The 24,183-nt window shown below is 43.1% G+C and overlaps 1 protein-coding gene across 5 annotated transcripts in view; it reads right to left on the bottom strand.

The window, feature by feature from the left end:
• Positions 1-7,285: 7,285 nt before the first annotated feature.
• Positions 7,286-24,183, bottom strand: part of CFAP46 (cilia and flagella associated protein 46) — a 119,165-nt gene continuing 102,267 nt past the window's right edge. For all 5 annotated transcript variants that reach the window (XM_072131226.1, XM_072131228.1, XM_072131230.1 and 2 more), the window contains 8 exons: positions 23,137-23,197; positions 21,803-21,838; positions 21,376-21,478; positions 18,784-18,896; positions 9,158-9,239; positions 8,835-8,971; positions 7,846-7,929; positions 7,286-7,598 (listed from right to left, as the gene is read on the bottom strand). In XM_072131226.1, coding sequence (XP_071987327.1) covers positions 7,471-7,598; positions 7,846-7,929; positions 8,835-8,971; positions 9,158-9,239; positions 18,784-18,896; positions 21,376-21,478; positions 21,803-21,838; positions 23,137-23,197 — 744 coding nt within the window. In that variant the 3' untranslated portion in view covers positions 7,286-7,470. The remainder of the gene's footprint in view (positions 7,599-7,845; positions 7,930-8,834; positions 8,972-9,157; positions 9,240-18,783; positions 18,897-21,375; positions 21,479-21,802; positions 21,839-23,136; positions 23,198-24,183) is intronic.

The raw sequence follows: 24,183 nt of genomic DNA, 5'->3' as shown, positions 1-24,183 counted from the left end.
GAGTCTGACCATGGGGCTGGTCATATACTGCCGACGCAGAGGATTGCGGGGCCTACCTCGGTCCAGGTCTCAAAGGCCTACTATACCTCCTCCTCCTCCCACCCCTCCTCCACCTCCGAATTACCATCCGTGGGCATGGCGCCATCAGTCGGTAGCTCTAGGCACAGCAGCAGTGCCGTCGCTAAGCGACAGCAGGCGGTGCTCAAACTGCTGAGCCTAGGCGATAAAAGGCACACCGCCCAAGAGCTATTACAGGGCATTCCACATCAAACTTGTTAACTTTGTCGCCACCCTGCTGTGTAATCCACAAAATATACTGGCAAACTTTTATCATTTACCGATATTATTTCAGCGCTTCTTGCGCATCTGTTTACATTCCCCTCACCCGCCATATCCCAAACTTATAAGAACGCTACTACACTTGATCTTATACAAAAGGTTCTTAGAAGTGCTGTTTGGGGAGTAGCCTAGAGACAGGGGCTTCGATTGGCAAAAGCTCGCCTGGCAGCGGAGCGCCAGTTCCATCTCAAGATCCGACTAACATAGTTTTAACTGCAGCACCTTTAATCTACTACTAGTTCACTGCCTCCATACATTGTCCCCTTATCAAACGAGCTGTGTCAGGCAGAATTTTGGGTTGTTTTCATGGCTTCCACATCAAACTTGTTAACTTTGTCGCCACCCTGCTGTGTAATCCACAAAATATACTGGCAAACTTTTATCATTTACCAATATTATTTCAGCGCTTCTTGCGCATCTGTTTACATTCCCCTCACCCGCCATATCCTAAACTTATAAGAACACTACTACACTTGATCTTATACAAAAGGTTCTTAGAAGTGCTGTTTAGGGAGTAGCCTAGAGACAGGGGCTTGGATTGGCGAAAGCTCGCCTGGCAGCGGAGCGCCAGCTCCATCTCAAGATCCAACTAACATAGTTTTAACTGCAGCACCTTTAATCTACTACTAGTTCACTGCCTCCATACATCGTCCCCTTATCAAACGAGCTGTGTCAGGCAGAATTTTCAGGTGTTTCACCAGATACATAGTGGAACTCGGCCCATCTGTCGCCGCCATGCTGGAGACCTGAAGTTGCAATCATAGCAGCGCAATATGAATGCCCCATACTGTCGCTCTTAATCATGGAAGTCGTCTCCATGGCTGCCTCCACATGTTGTCCCCTTATCAAGAGCTGTGTCAGGCTCATTTTTAGGGTGTTTCACCAGATACGTTATGGAACTTGGTCACTATGTCGCCACCATGCTGTGTTATCGACTAAATATACCGTCAACCTTTTGTTCACATAGGAAATCATTTCACCTCCTTTGGTGAAACCTGAGTCCATTTAGGGTATGTCGCCATGAGACTCTCTAGCCTGCCACTGCTGCCGCCGCCTCTGCATGCCATCCCCTATAGTGTCAGGGTCAATTATTGCATGTTTTAGATGCTATCTAGCCTCATTCGGTCACTCTGTCATGGCCATGCTGTTGCCCATAATTTTGGCATAATGGTGCGATTAAGCAGCCTCAAAGGCATCCATGCATGCTGCCCCTGCTGTTTCCTGTCCATTTCCGTGGTGTTTCCATCCTTTTCTGAGGTTCCCAGGTGTTTGGCCAAGCTTCCCTGTGCAGAGCCTTGGTCCCCTTGAAAAATGCTCGAGTCTCCCATTGACTTCAATGGGGCTCGTTATTCGAGACGAGCACTCGAGCATCGGGAAAAGTTCGTCTCGAATAACGAGTACCCGAGCATTTTAGTGCTCGCTCATCTCTAGTCGTCACACATAAAATGTTTTGAAAAGTAGTTAACACACGTGGATGATTTCCCTAAGAGAGTGCAAAAACAAAGAGGCATGTGTCAGGTAGCAAAAAGGTAAAATTTATTAGATTAACAACGTGGACATATAACAAACATCAATAGGACAAGATAAAAACATTTAAAACGGATGCAAAGAAATGCATCAATGAGTGAAAAAAGTCACCCGGAGCCTGACACCTGATACTGTCAGGTCATCCAGACCTGAACCACCCACAGACCAGTCCCACAAACCTACTTGCAAATGCAGATATGCGACGGCTGGGTGCATGTATGGGAACTGAAGTGGGGTATCCACAATCAGCAGCCTGGGCATAGGGACCATGTGAAAATCTATGCACAACTTGTGCCGGGTATCCTACTATGCCTGGACAAGGTGATGGAGCCCTTATATAACATACCACCCAAATGCACCCATGCCTGTAGATTACCGGAAGGATGTGGGATGGGAATGAGGGCTCAGGAGAGGTTGCCCCACGCGTTCCGCCGCCAACCGCAGCTTCCTCAGGGGTGCCCCATGGATGTAGTACCCACGTATAAATACCTGTAGTGCCTGATGTAGATGTGCGGCCGGTGTGTGTGTGTCGGGGCTGCGTCGGAGGTCATGCCCCCGGAAGTGGGAAGCGGCCCGCTGCGCGGCAACGTCACATCTGCTGACGTGGACAGCCGCCCGCGCATGCGCGCTACAAGCCTGTATCCGTGCAATGCTGCCAGATGCCGATGGTGAAAATGACGATGGATGAGAGGTATGTGCCTGTATGGGCAAATTACTAATAAAGTGCAAGTGCATGATTATAGTTAGAGTTCCCCTGCATGCATCTGAGCTTATGTTACCGGTCTTTTCCAATTGCCCATAAGAACGTGGTTGGACTTATCTATTGTTTGTACAATTACGGTATAACTCCCAGTTGTTTTCTGACTCCATTCAGATTTGGGTCTTGATCCCATAGAAGACTTCCTTTTGTGTCTCCCTCCATGGTTTCCAACGACAAGACTGTCTGATCTGCATTATCCCTGACCCCCACTCCATCACCATGTGAATTCAAGTCCGACTCCAAGCATATATATGCAACAAATACGGTCATATTGACAAATTCTTAGTACCCACTACGTACATTGATATTGTGGAAATCTAATTTGAAATATTGCGTGATTGTATATATTGTCTGTATGAGTGGTGGCCAAGTGTGCATGGGCCCATGCATATATCCTGTAGGAGTGGATGCCAGTGTGTGCTTGTTATAATTGTTTTTTCCCCCCAGGGATTTATTTTATATAGTTTTCATAAAACAAAAAGATCTTTTTCTCACCTGGCCTAAAAACATGAATTGTAAGTTTTTTATATCTTTAGATTTTGTATTCACCTTCTGTATAGAATTGTATCTATTAATTTTTTATATTTTTTATTTTTTCATTCAAAAACTTTGCTGTTTTGCATTTCCATTGTTGTAGGAAATTAGCACTTCCATGCACTATGTTTACATCACCTGTTTTCATAACTCTAACTATAATCATGCACTTGCACTTTATTAGTAATTTGCCCATACAGGCACATACCTCTCATCCATCGTCATTTTCACCATCTGGCAGCGTCGCCCGGATACCGGCTTGTAGCGCGCGTGCGGCTGTCCGCGTCAGCGGATGTGACGTTGCCCTGCAGTGGGCCGCTTCCCACTTCCGGGGGCATGACCTCCGACGCAGCCCCGGCACACACGCACCGGCAGCACATCTACATCAGGCACTACAGGTATTTATACGTGGGTACTACATCCATGGGGCACCCCTGAGGAAGCTGCGGTTGGCGGCGGAACGCGTGGGGCAACCTCTCCTGAGCCCTCATCCCCATCCCACATCCTTCCGGTAATCTACAGGCATGGGTGCATTTGGGTGGTATATTATATAAGGGCTCCATCACCTTGTCCAGGCATAGTAGGATACCCGGCACAAGTTGTGCATAGATTTTCACATGATCCCTATGCCCAGGCTGCCGATTGTGGATACCCCACTTCAGTTCCCATACATGCACCCAGCCGTCGCATATCTGCATTTGCAAGTAGGTTTGTGGGACTGGTCTGTGGGTGGTTCAGGTCTGGATGACATGACAGTATCAGGTGTCAGGCTCCGGGTGACTTTTTCACTCATGGATGCATTTCTTTGCATCTGTTTTAAATGTTTTTATCGTGTCCTATTGATGTTTGTTATATGTCCACGTTGTTAATCTAATAAATTTTGCCTTTTTGCTACCTGACACATGCCTCTTTGTTTTTGCATATTCACACTTTGCATGTGTGTAGCCCTTCATAGGGTTTAAAGATTTTGCTCAGATCCCAAATCTGTTTACAGATTTCCCTAAGAGAGGTCACGTCACCGGAACAACCAGAGTCTGAGTACCTTCATTTCGGACACCGATGGATGACGCAGATAATACATGGTAATAATCGTATTCCCTATTAAATAATTTTTTTGGTAACTTTGCATTGTACTGTTATTTCTTCCTAGAAGTGACATCTGGGCGTGTCCCTAACTGGTCTGATTCTACCAGTTTAAGAAAGGCTCAAGACTTACTGAAGACAATAAGAAAAATATTTTTCCCCGTTCATGGATCTACTATATTTATATCATTATCGTGTATGTAACTTGATGTATGTATTTTATGCCAATTGTAATTTCATTGTGAAAGCAGCATCAAAGTGTGTAGGTCAGGGCCTCTGACAAAAAAAGGGAACACACCATTGTAAATAATTTTTAGTTTAAAAGAATTTCAGTGCAATGTGGAGTTCCAAGAAAAGACTCTCCACAATTTTTATATCAAGGAGTATACAAGTATGAAGTAGAGTATAAAAAATTATCCAGACACCTGGAAATAAAAATATCCCTTGCAGCGCTGTGCAGACCATTTTTTAAGCTATGACTGCACATTTAGGAAACCTAATTCTGCTGCTATAGCTTCTGCCAAGCTTCATTAGTAAGGGGAGGCTGCTAATGGCAATTTCATTAGTGAGTGGAGGCTGCTGCTGGCCATTTTATTAGCGAGGGGAGACTGCTGTTGGCCATTTCATTAGCGAGGGGAGACTGCTGTTGGCCATTTTATTAGCGAGGGGAGACTGCTGTTGGCCATTTTATTAGCGAGGGGAGGCGAGTGCTGGCTATTTTTATTAGTGAGGTTAGGCTGCAGCTGGCCATTTCATTAGTGAGGGGAGGCTGCTGCTGACCATTTTATTAGTGAGGGGAGGTTGCTGCTGGTCATTTCATTAGTGACGTGAAGCTGTTGACCATTTAATTAGTGAGGGGAGGCTGCTGCTAGCCATTTTATTAGTAAGGGGTGGCTTGTAGACATTTAGACACTTCATAAATGAGGGGAAGGTTGTATATGTTTATGGTACTGTGAGTATGTCTATGTAGCATATATGGGGACTCTTAAGTATAATGTGCAGGACGTGCTCACATCTGTGTTTGATATCACAGGTCCCATAAAAACAGGGGGAATGCAATTAAAATGTTACTTGCCCCTTGCAATAATGTGATGTGAATAAGTCCCTCCCTGAGGACGTGTGACCCAGTGATGCTACTTCCATATAATCCATGGTTATGTACTGAAGAAATTTATAACCAGGGAAACATATAATAGTAAGATGCTTGTAATAGGGAGTTTATTTTAATAATGCTTCCCTTCATGACAGTCTTCAAAAGGAACCCATCAGATAAACTAACCTACACTATCTAAATATTTAAAACTGCTGTTATACAGAAATACACAAATCCCTATATTGTTCCTCTCCATACGTGTAAAGTCCCACAGTCCATTCATAAAGATGACCCACCAACTTTGCACACCAGTCACACTTTCAGCTAATGCCCCGTCCCTCAGGAATGATGGGGATGCTGGATGTATGACTCAATGAAGAGAATTTCTGAGGGAGGGGTAAATGAGGGGGTTGAGAGAGAGCTGACTCACTGAAGAGAATCCCTGAGGGAGGGGTGAATGAGGAGTTAACCAGCTAGTCTCTTCAGCTAGTCAGTCACACAAATGGCTCTCTTAACCACAGCTCCACCGATCTGATCCTGCGGTACAGTAACAATAAGTGTTATTTTCTTCACACTCACACAACTTTGCCCATTTGTACAAAACACCACTCACAAGTGCAGGGGTCAATGTATTAAAAATGTTAGCAAACTGTATCTGTATTGAAGATCATCAAAGTCAACTGTCTCGTGGCCGGCAGCCTCTGGTGCCATCTCCTCTGGAGACAAAAACATGGCATAAACATCAGGAATTCTTAACGTGACTTATTGAACTTGTAAATGTTGGATTAAAGGGTGCACTGATTTGATATTAAATGACTGATCTAGTGTTCTGTTATCAGAGACGCAGACAAACATTTGCCATTAACCAACTTTTAGGCTAATCACAGGAGTCAACACTTCAAAAGTAAAGAAAAATCTTCAGAAGTGGTTTCCATGGTTCTGAAAGAAAATCAAAGCTCCATGCATGAGCTCGGTTTTTTTCATAACTGGGGGAAAACAACCTATTTATCTTAAAGGAAAACTAGACATCAAAATGAACGAGGAATGAAATAGTAAAAGAAATCTTACCTTTTCATTTTCACTTGTCATTATGCAAGATTCCGATACAGAATTGTAGCCAGAAGGTCATTTCCCTTGGGGACCGCCATGGGCACGAACAGACTTCTCTCGTATTTACTGCAGCAGCTATCACATGAACCGGCAGTGGAAGATACATAGATAGTTTTTTTTTTTTTTACATATGCCACTTATTGATCAATAATTACATTATGCTAAATCTTAGTGTCAGTTTACTGTTTAGTTATTTCATCAGTTTTTTTTTGTATCAGTTACCACTTTTACACCAAATTCAATTAAAATACCTTCATTTTAGCAACATACAGATGAACGGGTTTTGACCCATAGACTCATACATTTTCTATTGGTCTTAAGGAAAGATTAGGAGTTCCGTCTCTTCTATGTTGGTTTGATCGATTTGATCTATCGGCCATTGACGGGACATTTACTGTGTGTTATGAAATAGCAGGAAGTAGACACTAGAGGGGCACCAGGGATCGGTGAAGTATTACCCACATTAAGGGTTAACCCATTCATAGCCATTTACTTGTATCATTTTAATGAAAAGATACTAATGTTAAAGCAATGCAATCACAATTCAGCTTTCTATAGTCTTATACAAATTAAAAAAAGAGCCTTGATTGTGCATATCCTGGAGAAGGGTTAACCTCATTTGCTTATGAAAGGATGACCTTTTTGTTTTGTAATTATGATATCATTCCCCTCCCCTCTGTACACATTTAGCCGTCTGTGGTCGATGTCTCTCGTAGATAAAATGCGGCGGATACTTGGATGCAGAACACAGCGTTCTGCCGTAATTACTATCCCATACATGGTACTAAAGAGCTGCGATAAAAAACAAACAAAAAAAACTTATATTCCAGCCAAAATAATTCATTTTCACATGCCCAATTTATTACGCTGCTAAAAATACACACAAATGTGCTAAATGAGTATTGGATTCTTGCATTAACAGGGCGTCAGTCCAGAACGAGCCGCGGATCGCTCCGTGTGATGATCACAATAGAAAAGGAACGTCAAGAAGTCGCCACAATACCATTGAGACGTAGAAGGGGGCTCACATCACCACCATATTGGGCAGACCGTATAGGACATAGTTATATGGGGAGGGGTCTCCGAAAGGAAGCCTTGGATCACGGGGGCTCTGCTTCATTTCATCAGGTGCGTCTATAGCGCGCTCATCTTCTACATGAAAAGAAATTGTAAAAAAATGATGATGGCAATTATAATAATAATAATTTAAAAAAATTTAAGCGATTAAGAGAATTTTGAGACAAACATACAAAAAAATCCAAATATTATCCAAATTACCAGGTGTGACATTTGCAAGATCTACATTTTTCATAAATGTAGAGGGGCGAATCTCTAAAATAAGGTCATGGTTATTATGGACTAGTCTATTGTCTCTGCAGACTATGTAAGTGTAACTTACCCCTGATTTTTGTATCCGAGTCGCTCTCCAGTTTTCGTTGACTCTGCACCATCTGCCCCGTAGTCTTGCCCAGGGTTAACAGATCTGACAAATAAATGAACAAACTTGGACCATGTGAAGATATATCACAGTGAATGCAACAGGACAATGAGGCTCAATTTGGACACATATGAAGGAGGACACTCAAGGCAAAGGATAGGCCAATATTATAGGAAATCTCCCATCAAAATCCATCCTGATAAACCAGGGACACTTACTCATAGATCCAGGCACCGTGACTGTGGTGATCGTCTTATATTTGTTATCCATGGCCTCCTCCTTTTTAAACTTTTAAATTATGCTATTAAGGCTGAAGAGCTCCTAAGGTTGTTAGCATAGCCCCTCCATGCTGTAGCTTCACAGGCTGTCACACTGTGCAGAAGTGCTGAGAGAGCAGATGGGGGACAGTGTAACAGCCTGTGAAATTACAGCACAGAGGGAACTCTGGTAAAAAACAAAAAAACAAAAACACAAGAGCCCTCTGGCTCATTTGCATAATTTTAAAAGCTGATTTTAGAAGGTAGGAAGCCATGGGTAACATATAAGAAGATAACCACAGCCACGTTGTCTGGATCTCTGAGTAAGTGTCCCTGGTTTATCATGATGGATTGTGATGGTAGATTTCCATTAAGGGTCCAGGTCTCGGCATGTGCACTGATCAACTGAAGTCAATGGGCCGCGGTGTTCAAGCGACTGAAACATCCTCTTCTCGCTTACTAGTTCAACACCATGCATTTGATAGTGGTGGTTTCTGGTACTGCAGTTCAACGCCATTCAAGTGAGTGACCATGCCTAATGTTCACTCATTCAGCCATGCAGAGGGGCTTCTGGGAGCTGATCCCATCTTTCTGATACTTATAGAGTATCTCGAGGATCCCTATCTGGATAGGAGACCTTTGAAGTGAGTCTACTGTTGATATTGCATCAACCCAATTTACACAATCACTTACATTCTGCAAGCAAGTCCAGTCTCTTGGCGTTCCGCTCCGGAGGTGCGTGCCACTGGTTCAGCATCATGGAGCGGACCCCCGCCATGCTTAGCAACAGGGCTGTTTCCACGGGTCTTTCCAACGACAACCGGGATTCACTAAGCACAGAAAATATTCATTATTCACAATAATTTACAAGGGTTGTCCCAGGGAAGAAAAAAAATGGCATAAATCTAGGTTGTGGTTTTGTACAGTAAGAGCAGGTAACAAGCATCTCATGGGCGCTGCACACGGATGATAAACCGCTTCATGAATAATAAGATATATATATTTAAAATATTTACCTTTTTTGCACATCAATAGTGGATTGTCTTGAGAAACTTTGACTTGTTCTAACTTGATCCAGCAGAATCATTAGCTGACAGTCTAGAAAAGATAACCCAACACCTGTAAGCCAATCAGACAGTCTGCAAACTGGGGGTCTCCCCTTTTCTGGCAGATAATTTATTCATTTTTATATCAGGCCTAGGAAAAGGGGGTGATTTGAACTCTATATACATATTTAACTTTTTTCAGATTTTACTGTACTTTTAGCCCCCTAGGGTACTTTAACCCTAGGGGGTCTGATCGCTCTTACCGTATAAGCCTGTAAGCCCTCTTCAAACATCCATAACAGCACCCGGCGTACAGTTAAGTCACATGTCATTAAGGTGTTAAAGGGAAAAATCAATTTGTTGGTTCCTAGATTCTGTATGAATCTGACATTTTACAGAATGCGATTCGAAGCTGAATGTTTTCTGCTGTACTTCGGGTACCTTACCTAAACCTTAAAAATGGCAGCTAGCTACTGCTGTCATGTATCCCAATGAACAGTCAAGATAAAATGAAAGAAATTGTTGAAAGTATATAAACAATATAGGATCTTTTCATGAATAGATGGAGTATTATACGATTTTCTGGGAGACTTGGTGCAACATTGGCGCCCTGTACAAATCTTCAGAAAAGTTTTAGAATCTTCAGCAAAGCTTGGAGGATTCGCTAATCTCAGCTCGTAGCGTTGGATAATTCCTACTTGTTGGATGGTTTCTGTGAACTACACAGTTTCCATCTCCCCCAGCATTCAGCTGCTATTGTAAGTGTTCAATTTCCCTGCAGCTCCCCCACAGTAGACGTTAGGCATTACACAGAACAGAGCGGAAATGTTCTTTATAACTCTCTTCTCTGAACAGAGGACACCTACATCAACGTATTATCTCCTAATATGCTATATTAAATTGGCTTTTGTACTGAAGATACCATATATATATATATATATATATATATATATATATATATATATATATATATATATATATATACGATTTCCCACACATTGTGAATGTCTGCGATAACCATAATCCATTCAACCATCACCAATTTGTTTGAAATACTATAACAGGTTAATGGTTCCCAGAGGGTCATCAATGAAGGTCACTTGAGGGGAGATCAGGATAATTCATCCTGAGGGTCTCGGAGGACAGGTTATATTGACAGTGTACAGGCCCATAAGGAATAGTTATACTAGCCAAAAATACAAGGCAGGATGACTGCTATGATACATTATATATCGTGTGTTGGACAAGTATTTATGGGTCTCTCTCTCCAGGGCCTGTAATGCATTCTTGATGTACTATACTGGTATAATGTAAACTTGCCAGGTATTGTCATTAGATTGTTAAAGCTACTAGGACACTGTAAAAAAAAAAAAAAAAAAAAAAAAAAAAAAAAAGGAGGGAAGTAATATATTCAGCATAGAGCGTACACACATGCGTTTGCCTAAAGCCAGAAGATTATCTACCAGTTACACTATAGAAGATGTCTCAGCCAGGAATTACTGATCATATTCTTCAGGCCTGACCTTGGTTTATCACTTTCCTGCTCCTTATTATACACAATAACCCAATAGTTGAAAATTCAAAGACAGAACCTCAACAAAGCAACCCTGGAGGTGCTTCTATCTGAAGACAGAGATATACCCAAGAAACATACCCAAGATATATCACTGCTGATCAGTGGATATGGCCCCGCTCGCTGTGTCACATTCTACACAGTAAAGTGTAACCATATTGTGGGAAGTCTGACAAATGATCGTGAAATTTGAAGATGGGATTATTCTACGAGTTTGAAATGAATTTCAAACTTTAAATAAGAAGAATCTAGAGAAATAAAAAAAAACCTAAACCCAGTAAGTCACCCCAATGCTTGATATACTAATACTATATTGATGTTCCTGCGAGACCTTGTTCCCTTTTTGACAATGTTTGTTCTAAAATTTTATAACACTACAATAAAATGATTGGAATTACTAATACTATATTGGAAAATGTGTTGTATATACACCTTATAATAATACTATACATAGAGATATATATAAACTACAATACGAAATGACTGAATAATATAGCACCAACATGCAGGGACTCAAAACTACTCCCATACAGAGGGAGATTTATCATACGCTCATGCCACGCCCCCTCAGTAACGCCGAATACATCAAGAGGCTCAGGCCCAGAAAGTACTCCTTCTACTCTCCCCCACACAACACGTACACTCGCATAGACTACTTTTTTGGTGATATTTCCATTCTTAGAACTCTATATGAGTCGTCCATTGAATCAATCACGTGGTCAGATCACGCCCCAGTCACACTAGATCTTAGCTTCACCTCCCCCCGCTTCATCCACTGCACTGGAGACTCAATGAAACGCTACTAACTAACCTTACAATGCGAACAGAACTCCACCAATGCCTACTGCGATACTTTGCAGAAAATACACCCTCTGCCCCCTCCCACAACATTTTGTGGGAAGCACACAAAGCAGTCATTCGCCTCTAGGAAAAAGCACTTGAACCAAGCAGTACGGACACAGTGTGAGAAGGAGCTACGCTCCATGGAAGCCAGACTGTTGTGCAACCCATCCTTTAGATTACGAAGACTAGTAGATGCTAGAGCTAGACTGCGTGAATACCTACTCATGAGCAGCGAGAAGCTTCTCCGCTACTCTCATAGACGTTTCTACGAATATGGTAATAAAGCCCATACCCTTCTGGCTAGTCAGCTGAGAGCCCAAACGGGGGAAAGCAATCCGTATGGTATTAAGGACTCCTCTGGGGTAACTCAATATGATCCATCCAAGGTAGCACACAAGTGTTTGAAGACTTCTATAGCAACCTATACGCTCTCCCTCCTAGGATCACCGGAGATAACACAGTAATGACAGACCAACTGCGCAATTATCTAGCGGACTGTAACCTCCCTCCCCTCCCCTCAGAGGCATTGAGCGATTTGAATCAAGAAATAACAATGGAAGAATTGGCAGAAGTGGTTAAAGCACTGCCCAATGGCAAAGCCCCTGGCCAGATGGCTTTACCTATCTGTATTACAAAACATATGGGGAGGTTTTACTACCTCACATGGTTCAGTTATACAATGCCTTTCTGAAGGGGACGCCCATACCTGACACTATGCTAAATTCATATATTACAGTGATTCCCAAACCAGGTAAAGATCCATTAAATTACGCTAGCTACAGACCAATAGCCCCCCTTAATTCAGACTTAAGAATCTTTACAAACCTATTGGCAGATAGGTTAAATAACTGGCTCCCCCAGCTGGTCCACAAGGAGCAGGTGGGATTTGTCAGATTTCGTCAAGCAGGAGACAACACGCGAAGTGCAGCCGACCACTTGGAAGTCATCAGACACCAGGGGGAACAGGCGCTCTTCCTTAGTCTTGATGCTGAAAAAGCATTTGATCGCTTGGATTGGACTTTTATGTTTGCCACCCTTCAACGCTTTGGATTTAGGGGCCCTTTCTTGCAAGCCTTACGGGCATTATACTCCACACCACGTGCAGTGGTGCGTTTACCACATGCTCACTCCTCCCCCTTCCCTATACGTAACGGCACGCGCCAGGGGTGTCCACTCTCCCCACAGTTGTACGTTTTGAGCATTGAACCTCTAGCGGCTTATATTAGAGCAAATCCAGACGTGCCAGGAATTATGGTCCGCAATACACAATTTAAAATGTCCCTATTTGCAGACGATGTTTTGCTTACTTTGACCAATCCGGTGGTGAGTTTACCAAACCTACACGAAACCCTAAAATTGTATAGCAGCCTGTCTGGATATAAAGTTAACTGTACAAAGACAGAGGCCCTGCCGATTAATATACCCCAGGGGGAACTTGAGGCGTTGCAGTCAGCATTCCCTTATTCTTGGAAAAGTTCCTCCTTAAAATACCTGGGTATTGACCTAACTCCTACCTATGGTGCGCTCTTTGGAGCCAATTTTATACCCCTATTTCAAGACATTCAGTGCCTTTTAAACAAGTGGAAGCCATTACATACCTCGCTATTGGGACACATTGCAGCAATAAAAATGTCAGTCCTGTCTAAGCTACTCTACCTATTCGAAACACTCCCTGTTAGGGTCCCGATGTCCTGGTTGAATAGAATGCAGTCTAGATGCTTGGACTATGTCTGGAATGGGCGCAGGCATCGTATCCCCAAAACAGTCATGACAGCCGGGGTCTCCAATGGAGGTTTGGCATTTTGCTATACTACTTTGCGACTTATCTCAGACATATAGCCTCCTGGTCAGTTTTGCCAGCATTTAACAGGTGGACCGAAATAGAAAAATTACCCAGCTAACTTTATATGGGGCCCTGTATCAGATATGACACCTTCCTCTCTTCTTGGTCCCATATAGTTTACTCATGATATCTGGCACAAAAGTAGGGTTCGCTTCCAATTAGCCACCTTGCGCTCACCAATGACCCCAGTACTTTTTACTCCACATCTCCCTGATAGTGTCTCATCTGCAGGGTTTAGACCTTTGTCCCAGGCCCGGAAATTCCAGATAAAGTACTATATAGATGCCCATACACAGCAAATCCTCCCGTTCTCTACTCTGGTGGACAGACACCCCGAATTGGCGGGAGGGCTATTCTGCTACCAACAGATTAAATCCTTCATAGTAGCTACCATGGGCCCAGACACAGTCCCGAGACCTACCCCCTTTGAGTGGCTTTGCACCAGTGGCCCGTCCAGTAAAGGTCCGATCTCTTCTATTTATGGTATCCTTAACTCCCCGCTGTCATCAGAGTTCTTGAAACACAAATATATGGATAAGTGGGAAGCTTGGATAGGCACACACTTCTCAAAAGAACAATGACAAGTTATTTGGGCTAAAGCCAAAAAATCTTCAATTAACACTCTTTATAAGGAAAACCAAATTAAGATCCTCCTGCACTGGTACTCCAGAATTACTCCACAAATTTAACCCTGACATATCTGACCTGTGTTGGCGCTGTAATGTAGCAAAGGGATCCCTAATGCATATATTTTGGGGGGAGTCACTGACGTGGTTTTTGGAGATAATAATTTTAAAATATAACTTTTATTTATTTATTTACAATAAAAAGGGGTTTAATTCCCTCCACAGATTACAAAACAATCAAAAAGTGCGTATTATAGGCTAGATATATCCCATAATGCATAGACTGCAAGTGGACTTTTTAATTTCAGTCTATTACAAGATGTGGAATCTAGGTAGCAATCCACATTTATTAACAAGCAGGGAAAAAGCGGCCATCCAAGCCGGCACGTTTGTGCTCCCTTGGTATCTTTGGCTCGACTATCAGTGAGGGGATTCAGCTGTCAAGCTGATGTTAGATATATAGCTTTCATATCCAACTATACTCAATAGTCCCTTCTAGACGTAACTGACAGACAACCTGCACTGCTACTATAAACATGGACTATCTCAGAGCCACGTTCATTCTCACTATCTCTCTCCCATATATTTTGGGACTGCCTGCTTATACGACACTATTGGAGTTCAGTTAAGCAACTAGGTTGCTAGGTAGGGACATACCCTTAGACCCTGCTGTTTACCTTCTCAACCTCCTGCCTGGGAACACTCGGGGCCTAAGTGCCAAGCTGCTCCTCCATGTACTCACCGCTGCCAAGTGTCTTATTTCTCTCTTTTGGAAAAAACCTTCTTCACCATCTACTATTGACCTATATGCTCGAATTAAAGACATGAGGTCAATGAAGTACTTGACTGCTCAAATTAACAATCAGATGGATAAATTTGACGATGAATGGGCCACTTGGGACGCCTTCGCTATAATGTATGAACCAAGATAAATGGACCAAATGCTCATGATGCCTTTTCATCTTCTCTCTTCACGAGATGCAAAAAATGAGACGGAACTCCAGTTTTCATGTTTTGAAAATGTTTGTTCATTATTACTGCAAGCTTTGCATATCAGCAGTAAGTCATAGTGTTCGCAGGTTTATTTTTTTGCAATGGGTGCCTCTCCTGCTGTGTCGGGAAGGTGCACCGTGAATTCCTCCTGTATTTCGCCCTTGCTAGGGCTGATGTAACTGTGACTGTTATACTTAAAATTACAAATAAAGAGTTGGAAAAAAAAAAAAAAAAAAAAAAAGAGGCTCAGGCCCAGTAGAATTGTGCCAGGTACAACCTGGCGTAGTTTTGCGCAAGAACCTGTGTATGGAGATTCACAGGTTTATAAAAAGTATGCAGCCACGTGCCCGACTACTCTGCCCACACCCGCGTGCTGCCCACGCCCACAGAGGTGGAGCAGTCACATAATTATCGTAAATTCTTGCAGTACGCAAAATGTTACAATTATTTTACCGCTTCTATGCCAGGAAAAAGTAATAAATTACCCCCCCTAATGTGTGAATAATAACAAAATACATTGATCAAGCAGCACTACCATAGAATGAAAAGATACCGCCATACAGTGAACAAATAATATCACCGGTAATCAAACACCGATCTACTAAATAATACTATCCTATATTAAGTTAAAGAATACCCCCATATCAAGATGAAAAGGAAGCATTAACTGATATTATACAGCAGTTCAACTATCCCTATATTGGTCCTCTCTGTGCCTCTAATGCAAATAACCCCATGGGAGTCTGATCATTTCGTCTTTCCGTTTCGTCGAGTCTGGCGTATTCATGTTCTCCCAGCTCAGTCACGCCTCCAGCTTCCTAATAGAGACGCTGGTTGTGTGACTCGTGAAAGAGAATTCCGGAGGGGGAAAAAAGGAATGAGTGAATTGAGAGACACGATGACTTGATGGAGAAAATTCCTGAGGGAGCGGGAATGAATGAGTTGAGAGAGATGCTGGCTTTGTGTGACTCGCTGAAGAGAAATCAAGGTTCTCTTCCCCCCTTCCTCAGGAATTCTCTTCAGCGAGTCACACAGTCTGTGTCTCTTTAAAGAGAGAGAAATGAGGTAGCAGAAACGAGCTGGATCAGCTGAAGAGAAAGTAAAACCCTTGTCAATCAGGAAGCTGGAGGTATAAGCTGAGCTGGGAGAATATGAATATGCATAGATGGCGAGTCAACTTTATAAATAGATTGTGGAACAATATAGGGATAGTTGCACTGCTGTATAATATCAGTTTTCAAAGTTATGTTTAGTTATTGTGGGTTAATTTAAAAGGTTCCCTTCAAGGATACCTCAAATAGCCCCAAAATTCAGTATGAACACAAATACCACCATATAGTGCTTGATTACACAATACCTTCGTAAAGTGACCACATGTCACTACACCATGACTACACATCCATACAGTGACTAAAGCCCAAGAATAATTAAAACCTCAACCTGGTAAGTTGCTTTGGCCAGTTTTGGTAAATCTTCAATATGTTTATGGTAGTCAAAGAAAACTTAAGAAAACCTACCAAAGTAGCCTAAAAGCAAGAACAGTAGAACCTCAGCCAGCTACACATGGGCAGTCTATCCGAATATACATTCATATTTGTCCCTTGCTGGATGTATTGTCGCGGTTATACTTGCTTTCTATAACGGAGAGACGCAATATCTCATTCTGCACAGTATTGATCCTCAAAATACAATATCTCAGAAATGGAGCTTTGCTTACGAGACAGCAAGTCCCACGGTTTAATCAAAACTGAGAGGTCTCCATGGTACGATTTCGTAAGCGCTCCCGACACTTCCACACTTTTCATCAATAATAACGCTCTGAGTCTGTCACAACAAAACAAAAACTAAAAAAATATAAAAACTAAAGCGACCACATTACATCGTAGAAGGCTTCTCTATCGGGCCCCATCCTCTTAACCCAAAAACATACACTCACCGGCCACTTTATTATGTACACCATGCTAGTAACGGGTTGGACCCCCTTTTGCCTTCAGAACTGCCTCAATTCTTCGTGGCATAGATTCAACAAGGTGCTGGAAGCTCCTCAGAGATTTTGGTCCATATTGACATGATGGCATCACACAGTTGTCGCAGATTTGTCGGCTGCACATCCATGATGCGAATCTCCCGTTCCACCACAAAGATGCTCTATTGGATTGAGATCTGGTGACTGTGGAGGCCATTTGAGTACAATAAACTCATTGGGGCAGATTTCCTTACCCGGCCCATTCGCGATCCAGCGGCGCGTTCTCTGAACAGGATTCGGGTCCGGACGGGATTTATGATGGCAGTTCCTCCGCCGTCCACCAGGTGGCGCTGCTGCGCTGAAATGCATCTGATCGCGCCGGAATACACCGAGCCGGACCAGGTGAAGGTAAGCGCTTCCCAAGCGACACATTTTCGGTTATTAAATGCGGCGTTTTTTCTGAATACGTCGGGTTTTCGTTCGGCCACGCCCCCCGATTTCCGTCGCATGCATGCCAGCGCCGATGCGCCACAATCCGACAATCGGCGCAAATCGGAAATATTCGGGTAACACGTCGGGAAAACGCGAATCGGGCCCTTAGTAAATGACCCCCATTGTCATGTTCAAGAAACCAGTCTGAGATGATTCCAGCTCTATGACATGGCGCATTATCCTGCTGAAAGTAGCCATCAGATGTTACAGGGTACATTGTGGTCATAAAGGGATGGACATGGTCAGCAACAATACTCAGGTAGGCTGTGGCGTTGCAATGATGCTCAATTGTTACCAAGGGGCCCAAAGAGTGCCAAGAAAATATTCCCCACATCATGACACCACCACCAGCCTGAACCGTTGATACAAGGCGGGATGGATCCATGCTTTCATGTTGTTGACGCCAAATTCTGACCCTACCATCCGAATGTCGCAGCAGAAATCGAGACTCATCAGACCAGGCAACATTTTTCCAATCTTCTACTGTCCAATTTCGATGAGCTTGTGCAAATTGTAGCCTCAGTTTCCTGTTCTTAGCTGAAAGGAGTGGCACCCGGTATGGTCTTCTGCTGCTGTAGCCCATCTGCCTCAAAGTTCGACGTACTGTGCATTCAGAGATGCTCTTCTGCCTGCCATGGTTGTATCGGGTGGCGATTTGAGTCACTGTTGCCTTTCTATCAGCTCGAACCAGTCTGCCCATTCTCCTCTGATCTCTGGCATCAACAAGACATTTCCGCCCACAGAACTGCCGCTCACTGGATGTTTTTTCTTTTTCGGACCGTTCTCTGTAAACCCTAGAGATGGTTGTGCGTGAAAATCCCAGTAGATCAGCAGTTTCTGAAATAGTCAGACCAGCCCTTCTGGCACCAACAACCATGCCACGTTCAAAGGCATCAAATCACCTTTCTTCCCCATACTGATGCTCGGGAGAACTGCAGGAGATTGTCTTGACCATGTCTACATGCCTAAATGCACTGAGTTGCCGCCATGTGATTGGCTGATTAGAAATTAAGTGTTAACGAGCAGTTGGACAGGTGTACCTAATAAAGTGGCCGGTGAGTGTACATGTGCACACGTTTATACACACACCAAACATAGAGCATATAGAGACAAAGGAGGAAATATATCAGAAGTGTCTGAGATCAGAACTACCCACAGCAACCAATCAGAGCTCAGTTTTTATTTTCCCGACAGCCGTTCATAAAATGAAAGCTGAGCTCTGATGGGTTGCTATGGGTAACTAGAACAATGTTTCCTCACCTGTAAAATCCATAGCCAAAAATGTGTCCAATAGTACATGTGCTAAAAGTCTCTCCGTCCCATAGAAGATGAATGCACTGCAGCTTGTCATCAGGACCTCCCATTCTGCATGGCTGTAAAACAACGGATAGAAGAGAATGTAATGAAATGCTTGGAAAAGGTTTCCTCAAATATGGCCATATGTTTAGATTATGCAGATCCATCTACTGACAAATGTGTCAGCTCCTCCTGCTCTATAACATACTGCCTGCAGATAGGACACTATATACCATCTGCTCAGCTCCTCCTGCTATATAACATGCTGCCTGCAGATAGGACACTATATACCATCTGCTCAGCTCCTCCTGCTCTATAACATGCTGCCTGCAGATAGGACACTATGTACAATCGGCTCAGCTCCCTCTGCTCTATAACATGCTGCCTGCAGATAGGACACTATGTACAATCGGCTCAGCTCCCTCTGCTCTATAACATGCTGCCTGCAGATAGGACACTATGTACAATCTGCTCAGCTCCCCCTGTTCTATAACATGCTGCCTACAGATAGGACACTATGTACAATCTGCTCAGCTCACCCTGCTCTATAACATGCTGCCTGCAGATAGGACACTATGTACAATCTGCTCAGCTCCTCCTGTTCTATAACATGCTGCCTGCAAATAGAAAGCTATCCCATAACCATACAAATCTTATGATGTTGCACCCACAAGGTCATATAAATATTTGGATTCTCCTGTAATTTGGTCTCACATTTAGGGCAAGTTTCAGGATTTTGGATATTGTGTTTTTTGCCTGATCAGTTTGCATCAAACAGACGTGTCACAAAAAGTGATCAAGCAAAACCTGAAACTTAAAATCCTGTCGGTTTCTGCTCCGTTGCTTTTCTGATTGATCAGTGAAATCCTGAAACAAGCAGAAAATGTGAACAAAGCCCTAATTATGTGACTGTGCCAGCAGCAGCTTATGTGAAAACTGGCAAAGATGCCCACACTCCAATGACTACTGTGCCTTCAATCACAGGTCTGAGCGCCTGCGAGCAGTGTATAATGTTATAGCGCCCGGCCAGCAGTCAGCACTTGGCTGGTAATGGCTAAGCGGTGCCAAGTCCAAATCCTGCATGTATCAGCCCATAGGACCTTCCCATCGACACCAATACATTTTAAAGGAAACCTACCATCAAAATCCATCATGATAAACCAGGGACACTACTCATGATCCAGGCACCATGACTGTGGTAATCCTCTTATATTTATTATCCATCGTTCTAATATCAACTTTTACAGTTCTGCCAATGAGCCTGAAGGGCTCCTGTGGGCGATACAGGCTGCTTATACAGTACAGGAGCACATCCCCCTACTCCCTCTGCCTCTGTCCACTGGGTGAGATTACAGCAGGCAGTGAGGAGGGAGCACAGACGAGACAGTGTAACAGCCTGTGAAGCTGTTGATTTTCGAAGGAAGGCGGCCATGGATCACAAATATAAGATTACCACAGTCACAGAGACTGGATCTATCAGTAATGTCCCTGGTTTATCATGATGGATTTTGAAAGCAAATTTCCTTTTACCTCTGTATTATATGAATCTGAAATACCGGGACCGGGTTGGCTATGTGGTAATCTCAAGGGTGTGATCCTAGTGACCCTGTTTGTAACTGAGCAGGGATTGGCGGCATGGCATGGTGGTTGAGTGGGTAGCACTTCTGCCTTGCAGCGCTGGGGTCCTGGGTTCGAATCCCACCCAGGTCAACATCTGCAAAGAGTTTGTATGTTCTCTCCGTGTTTGCGTGGGTTTCCTCCGGGTACTCCGGTTTCCTCCCACACTCCAAAAACATACTGTTAGGTTGTTTAGATTGTGAACCCCATTGGGGACAGGGACCAATTTGACATGCTTTGTTCACCGCTGCGTAATCTGTGTGCACTATATAAATAAAGAATTATTATTAAAATAATTATTATTATCTGGAATTTAATTTGAATTACCAAGGGATCAGATAAGGAATGGTCATAGAAAGGCCAGGGTCAGGGCAGGAAGAGGTCAGTGCTAGGTACAAGCTAGGGTCACGGTTTTCAGCTATGGTTTAGATTTGGGTCGGTCCAGGGGTGACACAAGGAATCAGTATGTAGAGATGCTGGTCAGGGACAGTCATAGCCAATGGTCAGGATTAAAATGAAGTAACCAGTACAAGTGGGTGAAGGTGCATTTAATCACTAGGGGTGCACAAGCACTGGCTGGGGATACCCAGTGCACCCCAATCCATATTGTGCACAGCAGTTCTGTGTATATGAGCAGCCTGGCTTGGCTATAAACTGTCCTAAATGAAACAGAATATCAAGTATCTGCCCCTGCAACCGCAATTCACGCAACTCAAGCCATCGCTACTAGTTTACAGGACTTTATGCTAAAACAATATGAAGAGTTGAGATGGACCCTCCCACGTCGTTGAATATACCATTAGGTGTAGAGTATTGACGGCACAGACGTCAATAAAACAGAAGCCGAAAAACAATGAAAAAAGACAACAATGAAGCACATTGACTTGCTTGTATCGACACTAAAAAGCCAATTGTGGCCCCCTCAATGGAAACACCAACCTGGGCACGTGCGAGCCGCCTGTAATTCCTTCCCAATTAGCGGTAAATTGCTGGTTGTATTTTACAAGGAGCTCGTTCATTCTATAGAGCGGGCTCAGCGTTTCTGAAAAGAGACAAAATGAATAGAAAATTGAGTTTCTGAGCTCTCGCAGGCCGGGCCCTTTCATTCCGTATGATAGAGCGATGTACATGAGAAGACGTGGCTTCAATAACTAAGCAGAGATCAGAGGGGTTTTATCTATCCCCCTACATCAGGAGTTAATAAATCCATAGACAAATCAATGGAGAAAAGTGTATAATTTACTGTGGAGAGGGGAAGGCATTGTCTGTATAGATATAATAGCTGAAAAAAAAAACAGGAAAAAGTATACAAACTAACAAATGGTATTATATAAATATACAGTACATAATATAATAAAAGCCTCACCTGGTTCTCTTATGTCATTGTAAGGATCTACAATATCTAATAAAAACATGTTAAGAAAATGCTAAAAATACAGTATAAAAGAATTAAAGGCATTTCTGAGACTTTATTATTATTGCCAGTCAGGATCTAAGCCTTAAAGGGGTATTCAGATTTTCAGAAAATTAATGTTGTTAGTATTATAAAAAGTTATACAATTTTCCAATATACTTTCTGGATGAATTCCTCATGGTTTCCTAGATCTCTGCTTGCTGTCATTCTATAGGAAGCTTCTGTGTTTACTTCCAGTGGACAGTGATCTGACCATGGTCACACAGGTGCACGGCTCGTTATATTACACAGCTCTGATTACTCTGTGATATAATGAGCCGTGCACCTGTGTGACCATGGTCAGATTTCCGTCCACTGGAAGTAAATGCAGAAGCTTTCTATAGAATGACAGCAAGCAGAGATCCAGAAAACCGTGAGGAATTGATACAGAAAGTATATTGAAAAGTTGTATAACTTTTTATAATTCTAACAACATTAATTTTCTGAAATGGGACAACCCCTTTAAACATTATGGGGCACATTTACTTACCCGTCCAGAATGCACATCTACGGCGATTCACTAAGATTGTGCGCCCGGTTTCTTGAATGTGTCGCTTCCCCACTCAGGTCCGCAGGAGTTCACTTTCTTCTTCCTGCTGCATGTAAGTGCTTGATCTTACGACACAATTTGAGTGTTAAATCCCGCGTTCAGTCCGAATCAATCGGCACGCCCTCTGATTTCTGTTTCATGAAAGCCGCCGCAGCTGCATCATAATCTGATCGTGTGCGACACAATCCCCTGTCAAATATCTGTCACAGCCGCGTAAATCCCCAAAACGTCGGAAAATACAACAAAAGTGCGGCTGCGGACCCTTAATAAGCCCCTATGAGATTGAACTATGCATAGCACTCTGCCAAAGCTAGAGCTCCAGACACAGCACCATCCATTATGTAGTGGCTGTGTGTGGTATTACACTTGAAAGCTTCATCTATGCATGTAAACATTTTTGGGAAGGAAGCAGAGGGATCAAATGCCATGGAGCAGGTGTGTTGGCTAGAGGAGAGCGGACCCGATGTTCCCACTCAATCATCGCAATGGGTAGTCATTAGGGGAATTAATTTGCTGGATTGGCCAACAACTAGCAATAGTTATGGTTGTCCAGGGGGCGAACACGAACGGGAACGTTGGGTCTGCTCATTGTGGCTCTACTCCATGCCCTGCCTCATGAAGTTATCTGAATTTAGCATCACATACGAGGCACCTTCTTTATTATGCAGGTCCCTGGGTAAAACGATCTAAAGGATACATTTAAAGCGATGGGTATCCAATGGCATACAGTTTGCTGGTAGCACACGATTAATCGGCACCTATAAAAACATTAAAAAAAAAACAGGATTATGGGAAGAAAAAAAAACATTTACAAATTTAATGAAATGACTGTGTTGGTTTTGCAGGAGGCAGTGACCAATTTGCTTACGTGAATTTGTTAGTGAAGAGAAGGTTCTACATAACAGGAAATCAACCATCAAATTGCATCATGATAAACCAGGGGCTCTTACTCATAGATCCGAGCACCGTGACTGTGGTAACATTCTATTTCTTATTCATGACCTCCTTCCTTCTAAAATCAACTTTTACAATTATGCTAATGAATCTAAAGGGCTCCCATTGGTGTTGCCAGAGCCACTCTGTGCTGTAGCTTGACAGGGGGAGGGTGACGTGCTCCTGTACAATGAAACAGCCAGTGAAGCTAGAGTCCATAGGGGCTCTGGTAAAGCCCTTCTGGCTCATTAGCATAATTTTAAAAGTTGATTTTAGATGGAAGGAGGCCATGGATAACAAATATAAGAAGATTATCAGTGTCACAATGCCTGGATCTATGAGTAAGTGCCCCTGGTTTATGATTGATTTTGTTAGTTCATATTGTCCTACTTTAATTGAGATCTAAGTGATTTTGTCACGGCACCAGACCCCCAAAAGCAGCAAATGGGATGGAAAGTGTCAGCAATAAACCAATTTGTCATAGAACATCACACAGATAATGAGAACATAGTATCATGATGTGACATTGTGGGTTTTGCGGGAGGCAGTGAGGAGTTTTCTTATATAAGGATAATTTTAACACAGTGACTAAATTATGTGCAGGCACCAATCTCCAGACAGAGGTGTATGAAGTACAGGCGGATCCCTACTTAAGGGCACCTGACTTACAGACGACCCCTAGTTAAAGATGGACCCCTCTGGCCACTGTGACCTCTGGTGAAGGTCTCTGGATGTTACTATAGTCCCAGACCGCAATGATACATGTAAGGAGTCTGTAATGAGGCTTTATTGATAATCCTTGGTCCAATTA

This window comes from Engystomops pustulosus, chromosome 11 (assembly GCF_040894005.1).
Source record: "Engystomops pustulosus chromosome 11, aEngPut4.maternal, whole genome shotgun sequence".
NCBI classification, from domain to species: domain Eukaryota; kingdom Metazoa; phylum Chordata; class Amphibia; order Anura; family Leptodactylidae; genus Engystomops; species Engystomops pustulosus.
This window is presented reverse-complemented; position numbering and strand designations above follow the sequence as displayed.